At 36.5% G+C, this 21,498-nt stretch overlaps 1 protein-coding gene across 1 annotated transcript; it reads left to right on the top strand.

Moving 5' to 3' along the window:
• The first annotated feature begins 16,382 nt into the window (after positions 1-16,382).
• LOC137659152 (zinc finger BED domain-containing protein 5-like) lies at positions 16,383-17,696 on the top strand. Its single transcript, XM_068394219.1, has one exon. The coding sequence runs from the start codon at positions 16,383-16,385 to the stop codon at positions 17,694-17,696; it is 1,314 nt and encodes a 437-aa protein (XP_068250320.1).
• Positions 17,697-21,498: the final 3,802 nt, after the last annotated feature.

Here is a 21,498-nt window from a genome sequence, read left to right as displayed (position 1 = left end):
AAGATAGGTATTTTCATAAAGAAAAAAATGCTCTGATAAAATTATCTCGGATTTCACTGCATTGAAAGTCGCTACCAATGAATTTCCACTGTAAGAACTACCAAATAATATATGAAGAATGATATATGCCAAAATGGATGCAAAATATTTTCCTTTTATATAAATGTTAGTAATGGTTGTTTCGTTTCGAAAAATCATCTTGATTGAGTACAGATACAAACGGAAGTTTCTTCAATAAACTATTTAGTATACATAGCACCTTTCTCTCTCTCTCTCTCTCTCTCTCTCTCTCTCTCTCTCTCTCTCTCTCTCTCTCTCTCTCTCTCTCTCTCTCTCTGGCCATCCTTCTCCCATGTTATTGTTTTCTTTAATATTTCTTGACCTTTACTTAATTTGAAATGTAATTCTTCTCAAAACTTAAAAGTCACCCTAATCTTAAAAAGGTGCCATATAATCTTCATATACCTTTGTGGAGAGACGTATTTTGAGAATATTTATGTCTGTATGCAATATTTTAATTGTTAGACACTTGAAATGTTTGCAGATTCAGTTGCGTGATGAATAGGTTGTAAACTGAGGATCTTGAGTTTCTATAATCTATACATCCTATATGTGTTTTTTGCTGCGAATATGTAATCTCTAATATAATAAAAAACTTATTAATCCCAACAGGTACTGTAATAAACATAGCAAGATACATACAACAAGTTTTTGGACTATCTACACTTTCTCCAGAGACATGTTAACTGAACTATTACTCATTTTTACTTATTTAAGCAATTATTGAAAGGAAGTCTTAGTTAATAGTAATCAGAAAATCAAAGCTGCAGCTATGAACTTCAGTATCATAACATTATTAAAATCTTACTAAAACGTTTACATTATGATTACAAGATTGCTTATTAAAAGAAATAAACCTATTAATAATATCCTTAAAAGGTTGAAGGATATTAAAAGTATAGAATAATTAACATATGAAAACACCATCTCATAAATAATTATAATATAACTGATTAGAATTAAGATTAAGTGGAAACGTAAGTTCAGTTAAGTAAGAAAATAATTACTATAAACACAAATAATGAGGGAACACCTTTGTCGTTTGAATTTATTGGAGATTTGTCTTTTATATAAATTACCTGTGTGGTATAAAAACTTAATTTATTGCAACATGACTCAAGAACTTTTTATGAAGCATCTTATTTCTAATTCCTAGTGTCTTACAATAGTTGATAAGGAGCCGCTTGTGTTTTTGTGTTGACGATCGACATAAGTTTAGTTTTCTTGCATCTTTTCAGCTTCCTTAACTTTTTCTAAACGTTGACTTCTATCTACGCGCCATGAGTTTAGTCCATTTCTTGTTTGCGGAATAATTTCTTATAAAGTACTTATGCCCATGAATTGATTATCATTTTATATGTATAATAAATATCTTTAGCAAAACGAATCCCCAACAAATACTTCATTCTTAAAGCACTTAATAGATTGAAACGAGTAACGACCGACATCAGTCTCCATCTCCCAATTCATTTGACAACCTTAATCTGTCTCTTATACAAGAGGCCATCAAGAGCTTTTGTATTGTAAATATCCAACGGCCATTACAAAGCTAATATTATCGGGCACTGATGTGTCCTACTCATTTCCATAATGGACATCACCAACCTCTAACTCACTCACTGAGGTTGACAGATAAATGAAGAGTTTCAGGAAGCGATATCAACATTCCTTTTTTCTGGTTCAGTAATAAAATGATGGGTTCTGAATTTATTATTTCAGTAAACTTGATCAACTCATGACGAAACATATTTCTATATAATTTAACAACCCGGCCATTAAGCCAATATATGGGGGTAGAGGACGAAAAACGCAAAATCCTGAAAAAATTATCTGATCTTCCAATGGCAATTGAGAATGCGTATAAGAAATATTTTGTCCAAATTCTTCTTACTTTCATAGTTACAGAGTAATTAGTAAAAGTAACTCAATAAGCCAAAGACATTGTTCCCTACAAGATAATGTAGTGTTTCTTCTGCTATCATAAATTTTGATAATTATTACATTTAATAAAAAGCAAATTATGAGCAATAGCATCTGTATAGATTCTATGAGTCACTAGACAGGAAGTCCGAAGTCATGAACTCATGAATGATTCCACCCTTTAGTGCTTGCACAAACCTCGGAGACATTATACGTTGGATTTTGACCTCTGACATTCGCCTGCTTTTACGTGTCTGTTTTTCTTGTTTTTTGGCAAGAATTTCATCAGGCCAAAGAGGAAAAGCCGATTTTAACATCTCGCTAACATAAGGGAGAAGAAAACTCGCTCTAATAGGAGTTCAGAAGTGGGTAATATCGGCGATATTAGAGGAGTTAGAGAAGGAGAGAGAGAGAGAGAGAGAGAGTGTTGTGAATTAAGTAGCGACTGTCTCGCATAAAACAGTGAAGAAGAGCTCATAAAACAAAGTTTGCAGGCCACTAAAGTTATTTTTGTTGCTGATATAACAGGGCTGGACCACAATTTTAGGTATAGGAAAGCGACTACGTTCACTGGAATGAAAATTTAAACTAGTGCTTTGTGACGAATCTTGAACTTCAAGATAAAGAAAGGAAAAAAAAGTTGAACCAAATTAGGAAAAATTAATTCCAGGTAAGAAAGAATTGAAGAAATCCAAATGATATGAAGCAGGGACATTTTAGAATAAATCCTAGCCAGAGAGAGTAGCTTGGGCAACTATGAAACACTCTCGTAGGAGAATAATACCATGCCAAAGTAAAAGGCGTGGGAGGGGGGAGGCAAGAGCCTAAAGAAGTAAGATATTGAGCAAAGGGATCGTCATTTATTATTGAATTGTGACAAATAACATTGATCTGGTTTATTGGATTCCAAAAAGGAACATAAAATTCATAATAATAATGATTTATAAATATTGTCTTTGTGGAAATACAAAGAAAAACTTTCAACGGCCGTATCTCAAAACTATATTTATTGACCTTCAAATACTATTTTCTCCATTAGTTTTAAAAATATTAAAATTTGGTATATAACTTACAAAGCCATTATGAAACAATCAAATTTAACTCTTTTTTCTTTTTTAAATGTTTCATAATTTTAGTTTATTTTCTTCCTGATTTATAAGGTTTATTTTTTTATCATAATGAAAAAAAATTCATATATAGCAAAAAATTACTTAAGAAAAAAGAAAATATTTGATTGGAGGTCTACATCAGCTCTATATAGTGTAGTAATCCCTGGTCTTAAATATCAAGGGAGCATATAGATTTTGAAAAATTTGAAAGACACTCATTTTCAAGATAAATCGCCCAAGCGACACAAAACCGAATGTCAGATGCAAAAAACCTATAGAGTTTGGAGATATCCTACGTCATCTTAATACGTGGTATGAGTGGCAAAGTCCTTTCCTTTAAAAAGAAAAAAAAATGGCACTACCTTACTACCCTTGAGGCTGTCACACTACATTCCGTTAGTTTTGCAACACTTAATATCAAAGTGGCAAGATTATAGCTTTCTAAATTCTTTAACGAAGAAGTGGCATCACCATGTCGAAAATTTCCCAAATTTATTTTGTAATTTGATGATATAAGAATTAGTATAAAAATATTAACAGTTTTTCATTAAATGACCTCTGGTAAATATATCTCATATTTCACAGAGTTTTGCCTGTCGTAAAACATTTATCACAAAGGAAAGGACACGAGTTCCTGAAAGATTTATATTGGATAGTGTCAATATTGAGACTAGGGAACATTTCTCTTTTAGTACCGAATGGCTTAAAAGAAAAAAGCAGATGAAATAATATTGTGAAGGATTTTTATTTTTAGTTTAACATTAATTCGAAGTGGATTTAAAAATTGAATGAGCGGAGGTCCCCACGCCCCTCCCTCCACCAAATAAAAAAAAGGAGGAAACAATTTGATATCGGATATTTTGGAGGTTAGAGTAATATATATTTCTCTCTCTCTCTCTCTCTCTCTCTCTCTCTCTCTCTCTCTCTCTCTCTCTCTCTCTCTCTCTCTCTCTCTCTCTCTTATCAATATTCATGAATTCTCAGTCAAATAACCTTGTTTGAGAAGAGTATGTGAATCACAACAGATGGAAAACACCAAAGTTCAAATTGAGGGCGAGAGAGAAAAAAGGAATCATAACTGAGGGTAGATCAGCAGGTATTGAAATTAATGTTCTTTAAGGCCGATGGAACATTACAAAAGTCCATAACTTATGTCTATACTATATCGCTACCCACTCTCTCTGTCTGTCTGTCTGTCTGTCTGTTTGTCTCTCTCTCTCTCTCTCTCTCTCTCTCTCTCTCTCTCTCTCTCTCTCTCTACAGACCTATTCTATTCTGCCAAGTCCTATTGTTTAATACTTTATATCTTATCCTAATTACTCATCTTAGACAAAATTTCGGGTAACCTGAAACTCGTGCCGGTCTCAAGCTCCCATCACATACCACTTTATAATTGTGTAATCTTGTTACCAGATTCAGAGAGGTCTTCTTTATATATTATATTTCAAATATTTATATTAATGTTGTTGCTCTTCTTACATACATACATCTACCAAGGCACTTCCCCCAATTTTGGGGGGTAGCCGACATCAACAATGAAACCAAAACAAAAAAGGGGACCTCTACTCTCTACGTTCCTCCAGCCTAACAAGGGACTCAACCGAGTTCAGCTGGTACTGCTAGGGTGCCACAGCCCAACCTTCCACATTATCCACCACAAATGAAGCTTCATAATGCTGAATCCCCTATTACTGCTACCTCTGCGGTCATCTAAGGCACCGGAGGAAGCAGCAGGGCCTACCAGAACTGCGTCACAATCGCTCGCCATTCATTCCTATTTCTAGCACGCTCTCTTGCTTCTCTCACATCTATCCTCCTACCACCCAGAGCTTTCTTCACACCATCCATCCACCCAAACCTTGGCCTTCCTCTTGTACTTCTCCCATCAACTCTTGCATTCATCACCTTCTTTAGCAGACAGCCATTTTCCATTCTCTCAACATGGCCAAACCACCTCAACACATTCATATCCACTCTAGCCACTAACTCATTTCTTACACCCGTTCTCACTCTCACCACTTCGTTCCTAACACTATCTACTCGAGATACACCAGCCATAGTCCTTAGACACTTCATCTCAAACACATTCAATTTCTGTCTCTCCGTCACTTTCATTCCCCACAACTCCGATCCATACATCACAGTTGGTACAATCACTTTCTCATATAGAACTCTTTTTACATTCATGCCCAACCCTCTGTTTTTTACTTATCCCTTAACTGCCTCCAACACTTTGGAAACCTTCATTTACTCTCTGACGTACATCTGCTTCCACTCCACCATTTGCTGCAACAACAGACCCCAAGTACTTGAACTGATCCACTTCCTCAAGTAACTCTCCATTCAACATAACACTCAACCTTGCACCAACTTCCCTTCTCGTACATCTCATAACCTTACTCTTACCCACATTAACTCTCAACTTTCTTCTCTCACACACTCTTCTAAATTAGTCAAGCTTCTCTTCTGTGTCTGTAACCAGTACAGTGTCATCTGCAAACAACAACTGATTTACCTCCCATTCATAGTCATTCTCGTCTACCAGTTTTAATCCTCGTCCAAGCACTCGATTATTCACCTCTCTTACCACTCCATCAACATACAAGTTGAACAACCACAGTGACATCACACATCCCTGTCTCAGCCCCACTCTCACCGGAAACCAATCACTCACTTCATTTCCTATCCTAACACATGCTTTACTACCTTTGTAGAAACTTTTCACTGCTTGCAACAACTTTACACAAACTCCATATAACCTCATCACATTCCCCATTGCTTCCCTATCAACTCTATCATACGCTTTCTCCAGATCCATAAACGCAACACACACCTCCATACCTTTTGTTGAATATTTCTTGCATATCTGCCTTACTGTAAAAATCTTATTCATACAACCCCTACCTCTTTTAAAACCACCCTGTATTTCTAAGATTGCATTCTCTGTTTTACCCTTGATCCTATTAATCATTACTCTACCATACACTTTTCAAACTACGCTTAACAAACTAACTTGCTCTTCTTGAAATATTTAATTCCCCTTGTTTCCTTTCCTCATTGAGCTATTTGCAGTTTTAGAGCCCCTGGTCTTATAGCATCCTGCTTTTTCAAATTGGGAAAATTTTGAGAAACATTTCTTGTTGTTGAGTAATAAGAATTCGTAAGAATAAAAGAGAAAAGAATGAAACAACACACAGATATAATAAGAGTTAAAAAAAATTAGCACCTAATATTAATAATATGGGCTTATACCATATTTCCTTTGTAATAACTTCACTCAATGTACATATATCCTGACGACGTAATTTTTCGAGTAGGTATTTAGTAATTGACTCATGTGTTTATTATTCTGCATTATTGTCTTTTCTCCTTTACGTCCGTTAGCGTTTCCAAAGTTCTGCGTTTTATAGGTTTGACCGTCTATCAACATGATTGGCATGATTTCTATTTCGCAGCATAAGTGTTATCTATATAACACTTATCTATACATAAGTTTTTTTTTTTGTCCTCAATATATCTGTGACAGTCTGTGTGTTCTCCCGTCTTTAATGTCCATATCTCTAATTTGGTACCAGATCTAATATGTTCATCTTTTCCTACCCTATTTATAACTATAAAACTACATACACACACACACACACACACATATATATATATATATATATATATATATATATATATATATATATATATATATATATATATATATATATATATATATGTGTGTGTGTGTGTGTGTGTGTGTGTGTGTGTATTATGTAGGTATGTATGTATGTGTGTATATTTCTCTGATCATAGTTTTTTTGAAAATCTATATTTATTTTTTGACATACCAAAATCATTGAAAAAATAAAACATGCTAATCTTGAAAAGAGAAATGTTACACACTTTCACTATAATACCAACATTAAATTTGTGCAATAGATCGCCCCATATTCCAGTGATTTCATTTAATCACTGGAATTTTCAGTGATTACATGCAATCATTAACACTCACAGCGATTACACGTATTCGCTGAAAATCTTAGTGATTTCATGAAATCATTGATTACACATTTTCACTGTAATATATATATATATATATATATATATATATATATATATATATATATATATATATATATATATATATATATATATATATATATATATATATATATATATATATATATATATATATATATATATATATATATATATATATATATATATATGTATATATATATATATATATATATATATATATATATATATATATATATATATATATATATATATATATATATATATATATATATATATATATATATATATATATATATATATATATATATATATATATAATATGGTCCCTGGTCTGGGCACCAAAAATATATACAGGTTATTATATATTATGTCTGGCAAGTTATATGACCTCCCGACTTCCAAACTCACCTTTCTGTTTTTACATAAATCTGTTACACTTGAAAAACATTAATATCCAAGCTCTGAGAAAATTATATAATTCGCAGACGGCAATACTTAAACACACTGAATATCCAAAGGTCTCTTGTATACACTCAAAACAACTATGTAATTAGTATTAAGAACTATTCAAAATAATGTTTTGCTTCGATTCTTAAACAGGGATACGATAGAGTTCTGTAAGAAACGCTGGTGATCGAGATAATACACTCTACAAAAATAAATATACTTCATAAAAAATTGGAAAACTTTAAAAGAATATACACCAAAGATATATCACTCGAAATATCAAATCTGCCCAAAAGTTACACTAAGACAAGAAAATATTACACCCTGAAAATTATATGATCACTAGACTCGAAATATTAAATCTGAAAAAAACCTTAGACTAAGACAAGAGAATATTTCACCCTGAAATTATATGATCACTCGACTCGAAATATTAAATCTGAACAAAACCTTAGACTAAGACAAAAGTATATTACACTGAAGATTATGATCACTTGTTTCACTAGAAATTAAATTCTAAACAAATATTTAATCTTGATAATTAATGAAATAGTTAACCTTTCACACACTAATGATTAAACTCTTATTGAAATTTACATAAAAGTAACTGATAAACTTACAAGTCTTTAGTTCACACGAAATTTTCAACCAGACAGCAATACAAATACACTTCACATTCTCAAATAAATCTCATACGGTCATTTATAAAGACTTATATAATACCAGCATGTACTATAACACAATAAACTTGAAATCAACTTCAAGGTATTAGCAACATTTTAACACACTGCACATGATATATGTTGGGTATAAACTTATTCACTTTAGAGAGGACACAAACTGAAGGTACTTAGAGAAAAAAGCCAACTTGGCTCTTACCAAGGGACAGAGTAGTTCTCTTCTGCTACTATGCATCCCTGTAGGTGCATATATATTTATTTAGAAGCTTGGGAGCCAACTTTAGCTGCGTGAAAGTTGCCAACCATCTATCAAACAGCAGAATCAAATCTCACTTGCAAGGCAACTCTCTCTCGGCAGCTCCATCCACCTCCATGCTCCGAACAATAAAATAAATAGAACTAACTCGGGTTTTCAAGAACCTTCCAAACACGTGGAAATATAGCACTTCCGTAATTTCTCAGAAATATGACACAATACCTTATGAAAACAAAAAAATATGTACATAAACAAACATTCATACCTCCTCTGATACATTAAGCACACTTAATGGAAAATGCATAAGACTTCATAACATAATACATGAAATAAAAAGTTTATTCTTAAAAATAACGCAAATTTACATATACTGACTAGAATGAAAAATACAACGAAATGAATGACAAAAATCCTATGCAATTTACATACATTTACTTAAACCTACAAGAGCTGGCTATTCACCTTTTAAATACTTTATTACAAAAGCGCTTGTGGATACACTGTAAACAGCGATACTCACAGGCGTGCACCTTGTTTAATAATCACTTGAATGGTACTGCCTAACCCTCGGCAAGAATGTTGCTCTATTTACATGCTGAATTGTTAGGTTTTGTGGAATTCTCCTCTGTGATGGTAAAATACTGCCAACAATAGAGTCTCAACACATCACCTTAAGAGACTAGGGACATGTCACATATAACAGAATTCCGTGATCGCGCACTACAATTTGTTGACAGTCATAGTACTCTTAAAAAGGTCATTAATATCACTGTATAAAACACATAGCTTGCAGACAAGGATTAGGACATTACTCCCCCCCCCCCCAAGCTCCTTACTCCGGCAGGAGGTGCCCACTCGCCCTCTCTAGTTTATGATATATGGAAGACACTCCAACCCTGAATAGGGTAAAGCATATACTAGAAAGAAATGCAACATAAAATTTGTACATAAAAATCAATCCAAAAAATAGCAAACATCTTCCACACACACACACACACACACACACACACACACACACACACAAAAGGAATTATTGCATGTACAAATGTACACAATATATTATAAAATGATTTCACTCATTTCTTCTTCTGACCTCTGTAACTATAATACAAAATACTCAAAGTGAATAAAATCATATTAATATCAGTATTACACAACTTCATCAATAACCTCCCTCTGGTTACGAGCAATACGGGCCTTTTGGGCAGGACAAGGGTAAGAATAGATATTCCTTCATCCCTCAAATTTACTTGTCCGGGTTTACGGCACAATTTCACAACACAACTCACCATCATCGTTTCGTCATTTTTAAAGTCAATACTACACTTGCAAGCACTTGTAACTATCACTAGATGTTTTCCCGAGAAAATCATTCATCTTCCCTCCCTTCTCTTATAACTCGTAAGTATGAAGTATTCACATCTACATATTCTCTAACACTGCCTTTCATTGAGGCTGAACTTTAATCTCGTAGTCAATTGCCCTTTGGGAACTGCCTCGGCCCCGGCAACCAAGTAATATATAATACATAAATAATACTGCATCCTTCTGACGGATCTCACCTGACCTATTCAACCTCTCTCTGTTTTTAGGTCTATTCAGTAGTATGTCATACATATTACTACACTCAGCAAAATTATCTCAACACTTTACTTATACATAAAGCACCAATATAAGAACGCGTTGTTATCATCATGGTTATTTAAAACATGCCAAAAGAACAAATGAGATCTGTTCAAATACAACAACAGTGAAGAAAATAAATTCTACTCATCAACTCGAGGAATGTCAAGTATGCAGGGGTAAGGCGGTACACTCTGATTGACACTTTTGAAAACTACCTCTTCCGGCCCCACAAGTATGTGTGCCTGATGATGTTCAGAAACTGTGCCATTAATAATACTTCGTATCACTACTGTGTTGGATTGAACCATCTTTACTCGGTATGGACCCAAATAAGCTGCCTCTAGTTTGTTTCCTAGGTTGTGATCGTGTGAAATACGCACGATCGGCCACGAATACTTTTACTAGTGCGGTTTTGAACTGACCATCATATTTTGAGCTGTGTTTTTGATTAGCTCTTTTCAAAAACCTTTCAGTGGTGTTCTTTACTCTCCTTAAAAGATTTAGTAAACAGACACAGTATTGCTCAGTTGAATAATTTGGCAACTGTTGCGAATTAATCAGAACCGTATACGGTAACGCAGGATACTGTCCATACACTAAAAAGAAGGCGTGTCCCTGAGCAAATCATTATATGCAATGTTCAAAGCTAGCTCATATGTAGGAAGCATGGAGTGCCAATGAAGGGGGTCATCAGCTACTAAGTAACGTAAAATTCGCACCACTTCCCTATTATGTGATTCCACTAAGCCATAAGCTGAAGGGCTATGTGCAGTCACTGAAAAGTGTTCTATTTTCATCAAGACCGATTTTTCAACACCTTATTTATAAACTCGAGACCATTATCACTTATCAAAATTTTCGGACAACTAAACCTAGTAAGGAAAGAGCACAGCGCCTGGGCTAATGCATTTGCAGATTTATCCAACACTGCGTGAGTATGAGTGTAATGAGTAAATACATCCACAAATACACATATATACTTATGTTGTTTTAAATCAGCAGGAAATGTTCCTACCTCATCCCTATGAATGCTATAAAATCTAATAGGAATTACAGGTCACTTTCTGACTTCCAGTACAATGTCTATATGTTCTTTGAAGCAGTTACAAGCATGACAACATTTTATATAATTTTCTATAGGTTTTTTCATTTCTAACCAAAAGAAGGATTCTCGTGCTCTTCTTAATGTTCAATCCATCCCTAAATGCCCTGCACACGGACTTGCAAGTACAATGTGGATGGCTCAATTAATCAAAGAGGGAGGAAGAACTACCCATGCACAAAATTACCCTCCCATCTTCCTGTAAGCACAATATAAGATATCACTATAACTCAATGATTCCCCTTTAATCACTGCTCGTACTTTTTCCATACTCTCTCTCTCTCTCTCTCTCTCTCTCTCTCTCTCTCTCTCTCTCTCTCTCTCTCTCTCTCTCATATCTCCTTTTCTGATTGCTCATCGCGTGAATTCACATCTCGTTCTCTATTTTGATGGGGCTCTTCAATATTTTAGTTTCGTTCTTTGTTCTCCTTTTGTGCCCTAGTTGTTACTCCTATTACTGCACGTCTAGAGAATGCATCAGCTACCTTGTTAGCTTTAGTTTCAATGTGGTGAAACCTGTTTATATTAATCTCTAACTATCTTTCAATCCATTTTGCTTGTCTAGATGTCGTCACATTTGTAAAATAAATCACGTTGCAACTCAATCGGCTGACCTAATAAAAAGAACCGATGCCTCTCTAGAACCCAATGAATAGCCAATGCCTCTCGATCGAATGTACTATAATTCTTTTCTTCCCCTTTTAATGCCCTGCAAGCAAAATAAATGAGTCGCTCTCTACCTTTATCATCTTGTTGAGAAATTACGCCACCAATAGCTACGCTACTCGCATCTGTTGTTGCTACAAACGGGAGATCAAATGTATAACAAGAGAGGTAAACCATTGCTAGTTAAGGCACCTTTCATTTGATTAAAAGCCTTTTCTTCTTCCACTACCCAATTTATTACTTTTTGTTTCTTTAAAGCATCTACGGTTATCGCTATCTCTCTAAAACCTCTTATGAATTTACGGTAATACCAACCGAGCACAAGGAACCCAGCTACCTCTTTAGGGGTGTGTAGCCAGGGGGAAGCCTCTAACAGCTTCCACTTTACTGGGTAAGGGTTGGATCCCTTCGGGGATTATCATATGACCAAAAAATACGACCTGTTTACAGAAAAATTTGCACTTTGACAAATTTATTTTCATACCATTATGTCGCAATGCTTCTAAAACTTTACGAATATTATTATGTTCTTTCTTGTTTCCCCTGTAATTATGATATCGTCTAAATCAGGGGTTCCCAACCGGTGGGTCGCGACTCCCTGGGGGGTTGCGAAGCCTTGGCAGGGGGATCGTGTAGCCTTGTTAGAAGTAGCTTGGGAAAACATTAATTTTATCTCATCAGTTACATTTTTCCTGCTCTTACATTTATTTTGTTTCTGTGCAAAGCAAAACGTGTGCTACGTGTGATACCTTGCTGCATTCTCATATGTATATTTTTGTGTGGGTATTATATTTTAGGGTAAGTTATTATTAAGGAAAGCCTGAACCACGTGGGAGGGGGAGAATACTGAGGAATTTAGGGCACACCTATAGGAAAAGATTAAAATGTCAACACCTGGGAAGAGGTGAGGTGTAAGGGAGGAGTAGAAGGAGGATGAAGACCTGGAAAACGTGACAGTTTGACGTTTTCATGTTGTTTCTTAAACGATGGATTAGATTTTTTTCCGTCATTTACGGAGTGTATTATTTCACTTTTCCACTTATGACTTGAATATTGAAGACAAACTTGATTATTCTGACAGTTTCAGTTTTCTCTTTGATTTGTAAGTGGCTACGATTTACTATAAATTTGATGCCTATCTTTATGTGAGTTATTGTCATTTTAGTTCTTGTGTGATTTTCTGTATTTTTGTTAGACAAAATTCATAAAAAGAAGTTATTGTTACAAAACCTTCGAATAAAAACCTTTTAATATAGAGCTGTTAGCAAAAGTAAGAGCAAAGTTATCAAGAGATTGGTGAAAAAGCTGTCTGAATTTTCTATATTTTTTGGTGGACATAACTACTGAAATTTATAGGAAAGAACTTATTAATGCAAAACCTTCGAATAACAACCTTTTGCTGATTACACTTCTTTTGCGCTCTTTTGGCAATATGTTTCACGTGTATCTATTTTTTCTTAGTCATGCATTTTTTTTCTTTTATTATGTACGTGTCTATCGTATGCATTAACCCTAGATAGGAAATCATACCTGCGCGTAACACTATAGGAAATCCTGTATCCATATGGAATCATTGTAGGAAAAAAAAAATATACAAACATGCTTTATTTTACCAAAACTATGCAAAAGTAAAAGAATAATATTCCTGAACAAATATCACCCTCAATTGTGACAATTAAACTTAACAGAATATATTTTTGATTTATTAGAAAAAATCTTTGATATAAAAAAGATTTTATCAATTGAGGTACTATAATGATAAAAAGACACGTCATTCAGCAAAAAAGATTTTCAAATATATAAAGTAGGAACTATAAAGAATCCCCTAGGCATCTTGTTCATCCTGAGAACCACAGAAAACATTAGTCCTGGAATAAATAAAAACGGACATATTATTATTTACACTCCAGCAGCATACACTTGAGTTTTTAGGTATGATGTTATGTTCTGGTGAATTTTATGCTTGTATATGCAATAAAACATTTTTTCTAATAACTTTGTTTCTAGTATATTTTCAATGTGTGAATGCAATATGAAACAAATACAGTTACCTGCTACTTGATGTCCTCATCATCGTCTTCACATTTGTTGCAAATGACACTGTAGTGTCGCGGACAGACTGCCCTCACACAGTACGAGCAGTATATCCTTGTCTGGCTAGCTGTTTTCCATTCGCAGATACTGCATCTCTTCTTCCCTTGGCCTGCCTGCTGGCGCTGGGGTTCCTCATTGCTTGTGAGAGAGAAGCAGGAACACTTGAGGTGGCTGGCTGCAATCTCTTTTCTGCCTAAGGCTGGACCAACTCCCTGGCGAGAGTGTGCATGAAGAGGCGCCTAGATTTTGTTTGACAGTTTTGCTGAAGCTTGCTAAGAATAAAGCAATTTATCACAGCAATATTTAGCATGGCATAAAACAAGCAAAGTGGCCATCGTCTGGTTTTCCGGTTGCAGCTGTACCTGGCACACATCATGTCCAGTACATCCACTCCTCCCTTTGTTTTATTATAAAAGTGAATTGCTTCAGGTTTGTTTCTATCGCCGAAAGCAGAAGAGTTGTGCTTGGATGACAGCAGTAGCACAATTTTATCCTTTTTCGGTTTGAATGACACCTTACTCACATTTTCATGGAACAGAAAGATGCTGGAATCTACTGGCCTACTGAACTTTTTGTCCACCATTATTTTAGGAACATACCCTTTCCTTCTTGAAGTCCCAATTAGGTAGGTATTCCTCTTGTACAGCTCTTTCACCAGGGACAGCGAAGTAAACCAGTTGTCCACTGTGATTGTACGGTTGCTGTCTTCTAAGTAGGGTTCTGTAAGAGTCATAGTGTAATATTCCCCCAGTTTACCAGGAACTACTTGGGGCTGTCTGTGTTTAGCAAGGTCCACAATGCCATTCAGCATGTAACTGTTCCTAGCATCACATGCCATATTTATCTTTATGCCATATTTGGTTGGTTTGTTCGGCATATAGTAGCGGAAAGGACACCATCCCCTAAATCCAACCATCTGCTCATCAACAGTGATTGCATTTCCTGGCACATAATTTTTCTGACAATTATCAACAAAACACTCCCATGTGTTTCGCCAAGGAGCCAGCTTGTCAGTCTTCATTCTTTCATTCCGTGTGGTGTGGTCATCAAACATGAGTGACCTCAGGAGGAAATTGAATCTTTTTTCATTCATCGCAGAACGATATAAGGAAGACCCATGCTGTTTGCTCCACATTTCAGCAACAGTGATATGGTTATCTTGCTTTGCACCGCTCTGGATTAGTATGCCCATTAGTGCTTTTATCTCCTCTGGGCATGTGTGTGCAACTGTTGCACTTGTGATTTCATATTTCTGTGCCAGCATATCTATCCTCATATTTGTGTACCTTACAATGTCGGCCACCATATATTCATCCACAAAAAGAGAGAAGAATTCACTGGGGGCTACTCTTGATACATCTGTGAGGCCAGGAGTGTAGGGGACTCGTGGGTTTCTTGCAGTAACTCTCCTGGGCAGAGGTCTCCTTGACCACTTAGTTTTATAGAATGACCAACATTGTGTAGCTGATATATGAAAAATAGTACTAGGGTATGAATATGTATCTTGGGTTGAAGAAGGCCTAATAGTGGGAGGAGGGTTAGTCTGAACATTAGAAGGGTCAGCAGTAGGAGGAGGACTGATTGCAGGAGGAGTTGCGATGGTGGCAGTAGGAGATGACACTGGTGACATCTGGGGTTCATCAAGAATCATCATCGGCATGTCATCGATGTCAGAGTCCTCTGAATCACTGTAGATGATTCGTCGTTTCCTTGGTAGTGGTGTTGAGGTAAACAGAGAACGCCTTAGCTTTTTTACCTTATGTCATGAAACAAGTCTTTGTAAACTGTCCTCTGGGCATATAATCACAGGCCCAGGAGGGGCCTTGTTAGGTGTTATAGTTGCATGTGTTACTCCAGCATGATAAGTATTACACTCAATAATCGTGTCAATTTCATCACTGTCAGTCTGTAGAGGGTCTTTGTGAGGTGTTATCACTGCTTGCATGGAACCTGAAGTACCAATCTCACACTCAATTACAGTCTGTGATTGTGAGGGCAAGGCACAGGCGGTGGACGGGCCAGCCCTAGGGGAGGGGTGGGGAGACTGAGTAATCCCATAATGAGAAATGTCACTGTCCATTCCTTCATCATGGGTAGTGTACAATACCCTATCAAAAGCTGAGGTATTCATCAAGGCATCTAAGTCGAACCTGGACAGTGTTCTCTTACGTTTCCTGGGCATTTTATCACACTAAAAAAAAAAAAAAAAAAAAAAAATCCATGATACTATATATGAAATAATGTAAGTCATGTTTCACTATGTACAAGAACTAATAAGGCTATTACACTCTCAAAACATAGTCATTATATTATTTACATGTGGTGATGGCCCTTTCTGAAAAATATATTTTTTTCCATATACTATCATATCAGGAAATGCTGTGCCATTTGGATACATGAGTACTCACCAAGAGTGGATGAAGAGGAGCAGCACGTTACACACCTTACAGTATGAAGAACTTGTGTTAAAATGCCCATCAAAGCACCAACTGAGCCAAGGAAGTATGAATTGTGGCACAGCTCCCCCTGTACTTTTGTATTTCCCGCCAAATTTTTCCCACAACTCATACTTCCTTGGCTCAGTTGGTGCTTTGATGGGCATTTTAACACAGGAAGATCTTCAATGGGAAAACGTGTGTGGGGTTTGTACGGATGGGGCACCGGCTATACTGGGATCGAAATCAGGATTCCAATCGAGTGTGAAGAAGCTAGCACCTCAAGCAAAGGGCATCCACTGCATGATTCACCGATATGCTCTCGCCAGTAAGACTCTCCCTGCTTCTCTGCAGGAAGTGCTTGAATCTGTAATCAAAATTGTAAATTATATCAAGACTAAAGCACTCAACACTCGCCTATTCAAAAAACTATGCGAAGACATGAATGCTGACCATGAAGTCCTTCTCTTCTACACAGCAGTACGTTGGTTATCGAAAGGAAACGTTATTAATCGTGTCTTTGAAATGAAAGATGAAATAAAGCTATTCCTGGAGACTCAAGAAAGGAAAGATCTTGTTGTCCACTTCGAAGATGAAACGTGGAATAAAAGGGTTGCGTACCTAGCCAACATTTCTGACCAGCTGAACAAGCTCAATTTGAAGCTTCAAGGAAGGGAAACACATGTTCTCCTTTTTCAAGATAGTCTTCGGGCCTTTGTTTCCAAACTGCAAAACTGGGGTCGGAAAACAAATCTTGGAAATATCGCTATGTTTGAAAAACTTTGTGGAGTGATGGATGAGTCTCACATCCAACTGGATCAGTTCTTCAAGGATGAGATTACCGAGCATCTTCAATCTCTAGAAAAGGAAGTTAAGCGTTACTTCCCTGAGCTTTCACAGGAACAGGAGTCCCTGGTAAGGAACCCATTTTGTACTGAACTTGATGTATCCAGCATCCCAGATGAAACCCAAGATGAATATCTGGATCTAAGGAACGACTCTTCAGCTCGTGATCTCATCAAGGTGAAATCCGTGACTCAGTCATACTCCAAAATCAGCATGATAGCTTTATGTGTCCTTGTTCCATTTGCTTCTACCTACTTGTGTGAAGCAAGATTTTCCACTCTTGTCAATATGAAAACAAAGAATAGGAACAGATTGGATGTTGGAGATGACATGAGACTGGCTCAAACAAACGTTCGGCCACGAATTTCAAAGCTTGCTGCTGGAATGCAACATCAGGCATCCCACTATCTGGGTTGGATAGCCATTTAAACCTATGTTGATATTATTTTAAGAAATATGTTCTCTTTGTGAATTCAGGTTGGACCAATGTGATTTAATTTGCTAATAAATAATTACAGCAATTTTAAATGTTTTCTTAGATGTTTCTTTCCCTCTCCTTAACTTAACAGAAAATAAAAGGAAAATCAAGCTGATGATAGTAAGCCCTAAATAGGGGGTCGCATGGGTTTCAGATTTTTAGCAAAGGGGTTGCAATTGCAAAAAGGTTGGGAACCCCTGGTCTAAATAATCCAGAATATTATGGCCAGTTAAGGAAGACAAAACCACCATCATTACTCTAGAAAAAAGACTTGGAGCTTTTTAATACCGAAAGGAAGAAAATTAAACTGAAATAGTTGATTGTTAGCTACAAATGCCGTTTTATATTTACTGTCTTCCTGAATGGGTATTTGATAGTATCCAGATTTTAAATCAATAGTTGTAAAATATATATTTTAAATTAACTCTATGATCACGGGTAATGGAAATGCATTATCCTTAGTGACTGCATTCAACTTAATATAATCAGCACACAATCTTACCAAGCCATCTTTTTCCTAACAGTTACAATTTGAGAAGCCCAGGGAGATTCTCTCTCGTCGATTATCACTTGTTCCCTTAATTTACTAATTTCCCTTTCTATCTCCACCTGGAAATGAATGGGTACCAACTAAGGCCTTCACCTGATCGGCTCAGCCTGCCCCGTTTCAATGCAAAAGGGAAATCAATCGATCCTCCTGGGTGGCTCGTCTCCAATTGCAATTACATCAGAATAATTATTAACAATGTTACCAACCACAAGTTGATATTCTGGCGGACATAGCTTTCGAGCTTGCATAATCAAGTTCTGAGTGCGTTCGTTTGTACGGAATGGAGCTGTGGCTCCCAAGATCCAATTATTAGCAAGTTCACATAACTCTAATACACTCACAGAATCACTTCCTAACACAACTCTTTTATTTGACAAATTAACTATCGTAATATAACCTCTGTTCTCTTTTATATCTGACAAGCCCTCTAAGACTACGTGTGCCCATCTGTCATGGGATTTAACTAAGACCCTGGTTCCCTTCAGGAGAGGCTGACATGGGATCACTGATATGCTTGTAAGTGTCTGGGGAGGCAATATTTCGCCACTTTCAGGTAAAGCTGTTACCTTACTTAATCGTCTCTACGTTCCTACACAAGCACTTACTCTCTCATGACTTTCTAATAACAAAATGCACCTTCCTGCTTTTACTGTTAATCTATCTTTTTCCCTGCAAATTTATATTTGATTACTCAATGAAATCCAACCCCAGTATAGCCTTGATTCCGGGAATTTCCAAAGTGGGCAGGACAAAAAAAATCATGTGTAAACTTCACAGATCCCGCCATAAAGTTAATGATCGTTGTATGCCTTGCATGTAGTTTATTTCCCCCTGGCGTGTCGATGATGATGGATGCCACTAACTGCAGTGGGTTTGACGAGAATCCTTTTTCAATAAGCGAAATGCTGGCTTCTGTGTTGATCAGCCCTCTAAATGGACTTATCTGGTAGATCAATCTTGACTGCTAAAATTCCTGGCCGCCCATTAGGATATGTGGGGCACACTAACATCCTCGCTCGCAATACCGCTGTCCCCTGCTCCTGTCCCTAGTGCTGCAGGGGTCCGGTCAGGGGTACCGATGGGGACACCACTGCTCGCTCGACTGCTTCTGTTGTCTTGCAGGGAGGCATCGATCTCCCTCATCTCCCCCTTCCTCTGTTTCCTTTTCCTAGCTTGTTGGGCGAGGGGTGGTGTGCGTTTTTTGCTGGCACTCTTGAGATAGATGACCGTAGGCCTGACAAGTGTAACAGGGAGGGGATCCTTGAGTGGGGCACTTAACGAGTTGGTGCCCCTCTCCCCCAAACTGCCAACAGCTGAAGACTCTTCTCACCTGCTATCTAAGTTCTCCCATCTCCCAGTTGGGGGTTGGTGAGTGCCTCTCATACCTGCTACTTTATCAGAATCGGGGCAGTTATTCTCAGTACTTTTTCTTCTGGCAAACTGTCTAGAATGTTTTTTTTATTACCATCACTAGTCTGCTAACAAGCAATTGTCATCAAACAAATAACCACAAAAATACGGGTTTACTAATCTGCAAATATGTTTACGGGCAATCACTTTTTTATCACTTTCTGGGAGATTGGCACTCCGTGTAGCAAACGAATCACAATCTCGAAAAATGCGAGTTGCAAAACTAAGAACGGATTCATCTTTCCAGATTTTGTGTTTGTAATTTTCTTTCACGTCGACCTTTTTTCGCATCAGGTAAGGTATATTTCTATATTAAACGTCGCTTTATTTCAGTATAACTTCTTAAATTGTCTTGTGGCCAACATATTACCTTAATTGCCAGAACATCTATCAGCAATCTAATCTCTTGAATTGCTTTTCCTCTTTCTGACAACTCATATGTGTCTCTCAAAAACAATTTGATCGATTGAAACCCTTCAGTAGGCTGTTGATCATCGAAAGGCCTAACACTTGCCTGGAGTTCTGTCAGTTTTCGAACTACAACGTTTTGCATATCTTCACTCGGCTCTGCATGTGTACTTTCACTTGTGTGCGTTTGAACTTTCATGTACGTTGGATATGCTGTGGTTGCACACGCCCCTCTCCTTGTTCAACTAAGAATGTGTTCATTAACTCAGCTATGTTATCCAACCTATTTTCTAAATCCTGCATTCTTCGTTCTCATCTATATTCTTCATCGGCACCACTATAACCAACTGCCCATTCGTTTTCATCTCCCGAAGTTGCAGTATCTGCTATGTTGTTTCTCGCTTATCCAGGCATCTTGAACTTTTATTTTACGGGCTTAAAGAACAACTTCGCTCACAGCATACACAAACAGACGTATTTGTACACCTGACACCAATTATGTCCCATGTCAACAGATAATGAGATATCAAAACATGGGTTTTTTCCCTTTATTACAAAAATGTTTGTGAATACACAGTACACAGCGATACTCTCAGGGGAGTACCTTGTCTAATGATTGCTCGAATGGTACTGCCTAACCCTTGGCAAGTAAGATGCAATACTGCTCTATTAACGTGCTGAATTGTTAGGTTTTTTGGAATTCTCCACTGAGGGAAATATAGGCTACTGTCATCAATTGGGTCTCAACACATCACCTTATGAGACTAGGGATATGTCACGTATAACAGAGTTCAGTGATCGCGCATTGCAATTTTTTGAGTCTTAGTACTCTTAAAAAGATCATTAACCTCACTGTATAAAACACATATTTTGCATACAAGGATTAGGACATATATTGATACTTATACTAACAATATTAGTCAAAACGTTATAATAAATAAATCTATATAGAAATGTCATATCAATAGATACTGATGATATGGCATTTCATTAGAACTATTGTAGCTTAACCAAAACAAGGTAATTATTTTCTTAACTTTATTGTTATGCTCCTGTTATGTTACTGAATTGTCTGATTTGCGATATACATAGCTTTTCTTATCTTATATGTTTATCAGGTAAATGACTTCCCTCTTCTATTGAAAAGGAGGATATTTGTGAAACCATTTCTTCTTTAAGAAATAATTGCAAAATCATTGCTAATAAATATTCTATGGCGACGGATAAAAGAAGGAAACATATTATTATTACTGCGGAGTGATATATGTTAATCTGAAAACTGCAGAGGAAGAATTGATACACTAGGAAAAAATGCTCTAAAACAATTGGTTGGTCATAATAACAGAACCTGGCCAAGCACAGTTACTATTACTACATTCATACAT

This window comes from Palaemon carinicauda, chromosome 19, assembly GCF_036898095.1.
Source record: "Palaemon carinicauda isolate YSFRI2023 chromosome 19, ASM3689809v2, whole genome shotgun sequence".
Taxonomy (NCBI): Eukaryota; Metazoa; Arthropoda; class Malacostraca; order Decapoda; family Palaemonidae; genus Palaemon; species Palaemon carinicauda.
The sequence above is the reverse complement of the archived record's forward strand: the minus strand, read 5'-3'. Positions and strand labels throughout refer to the sequence as shown.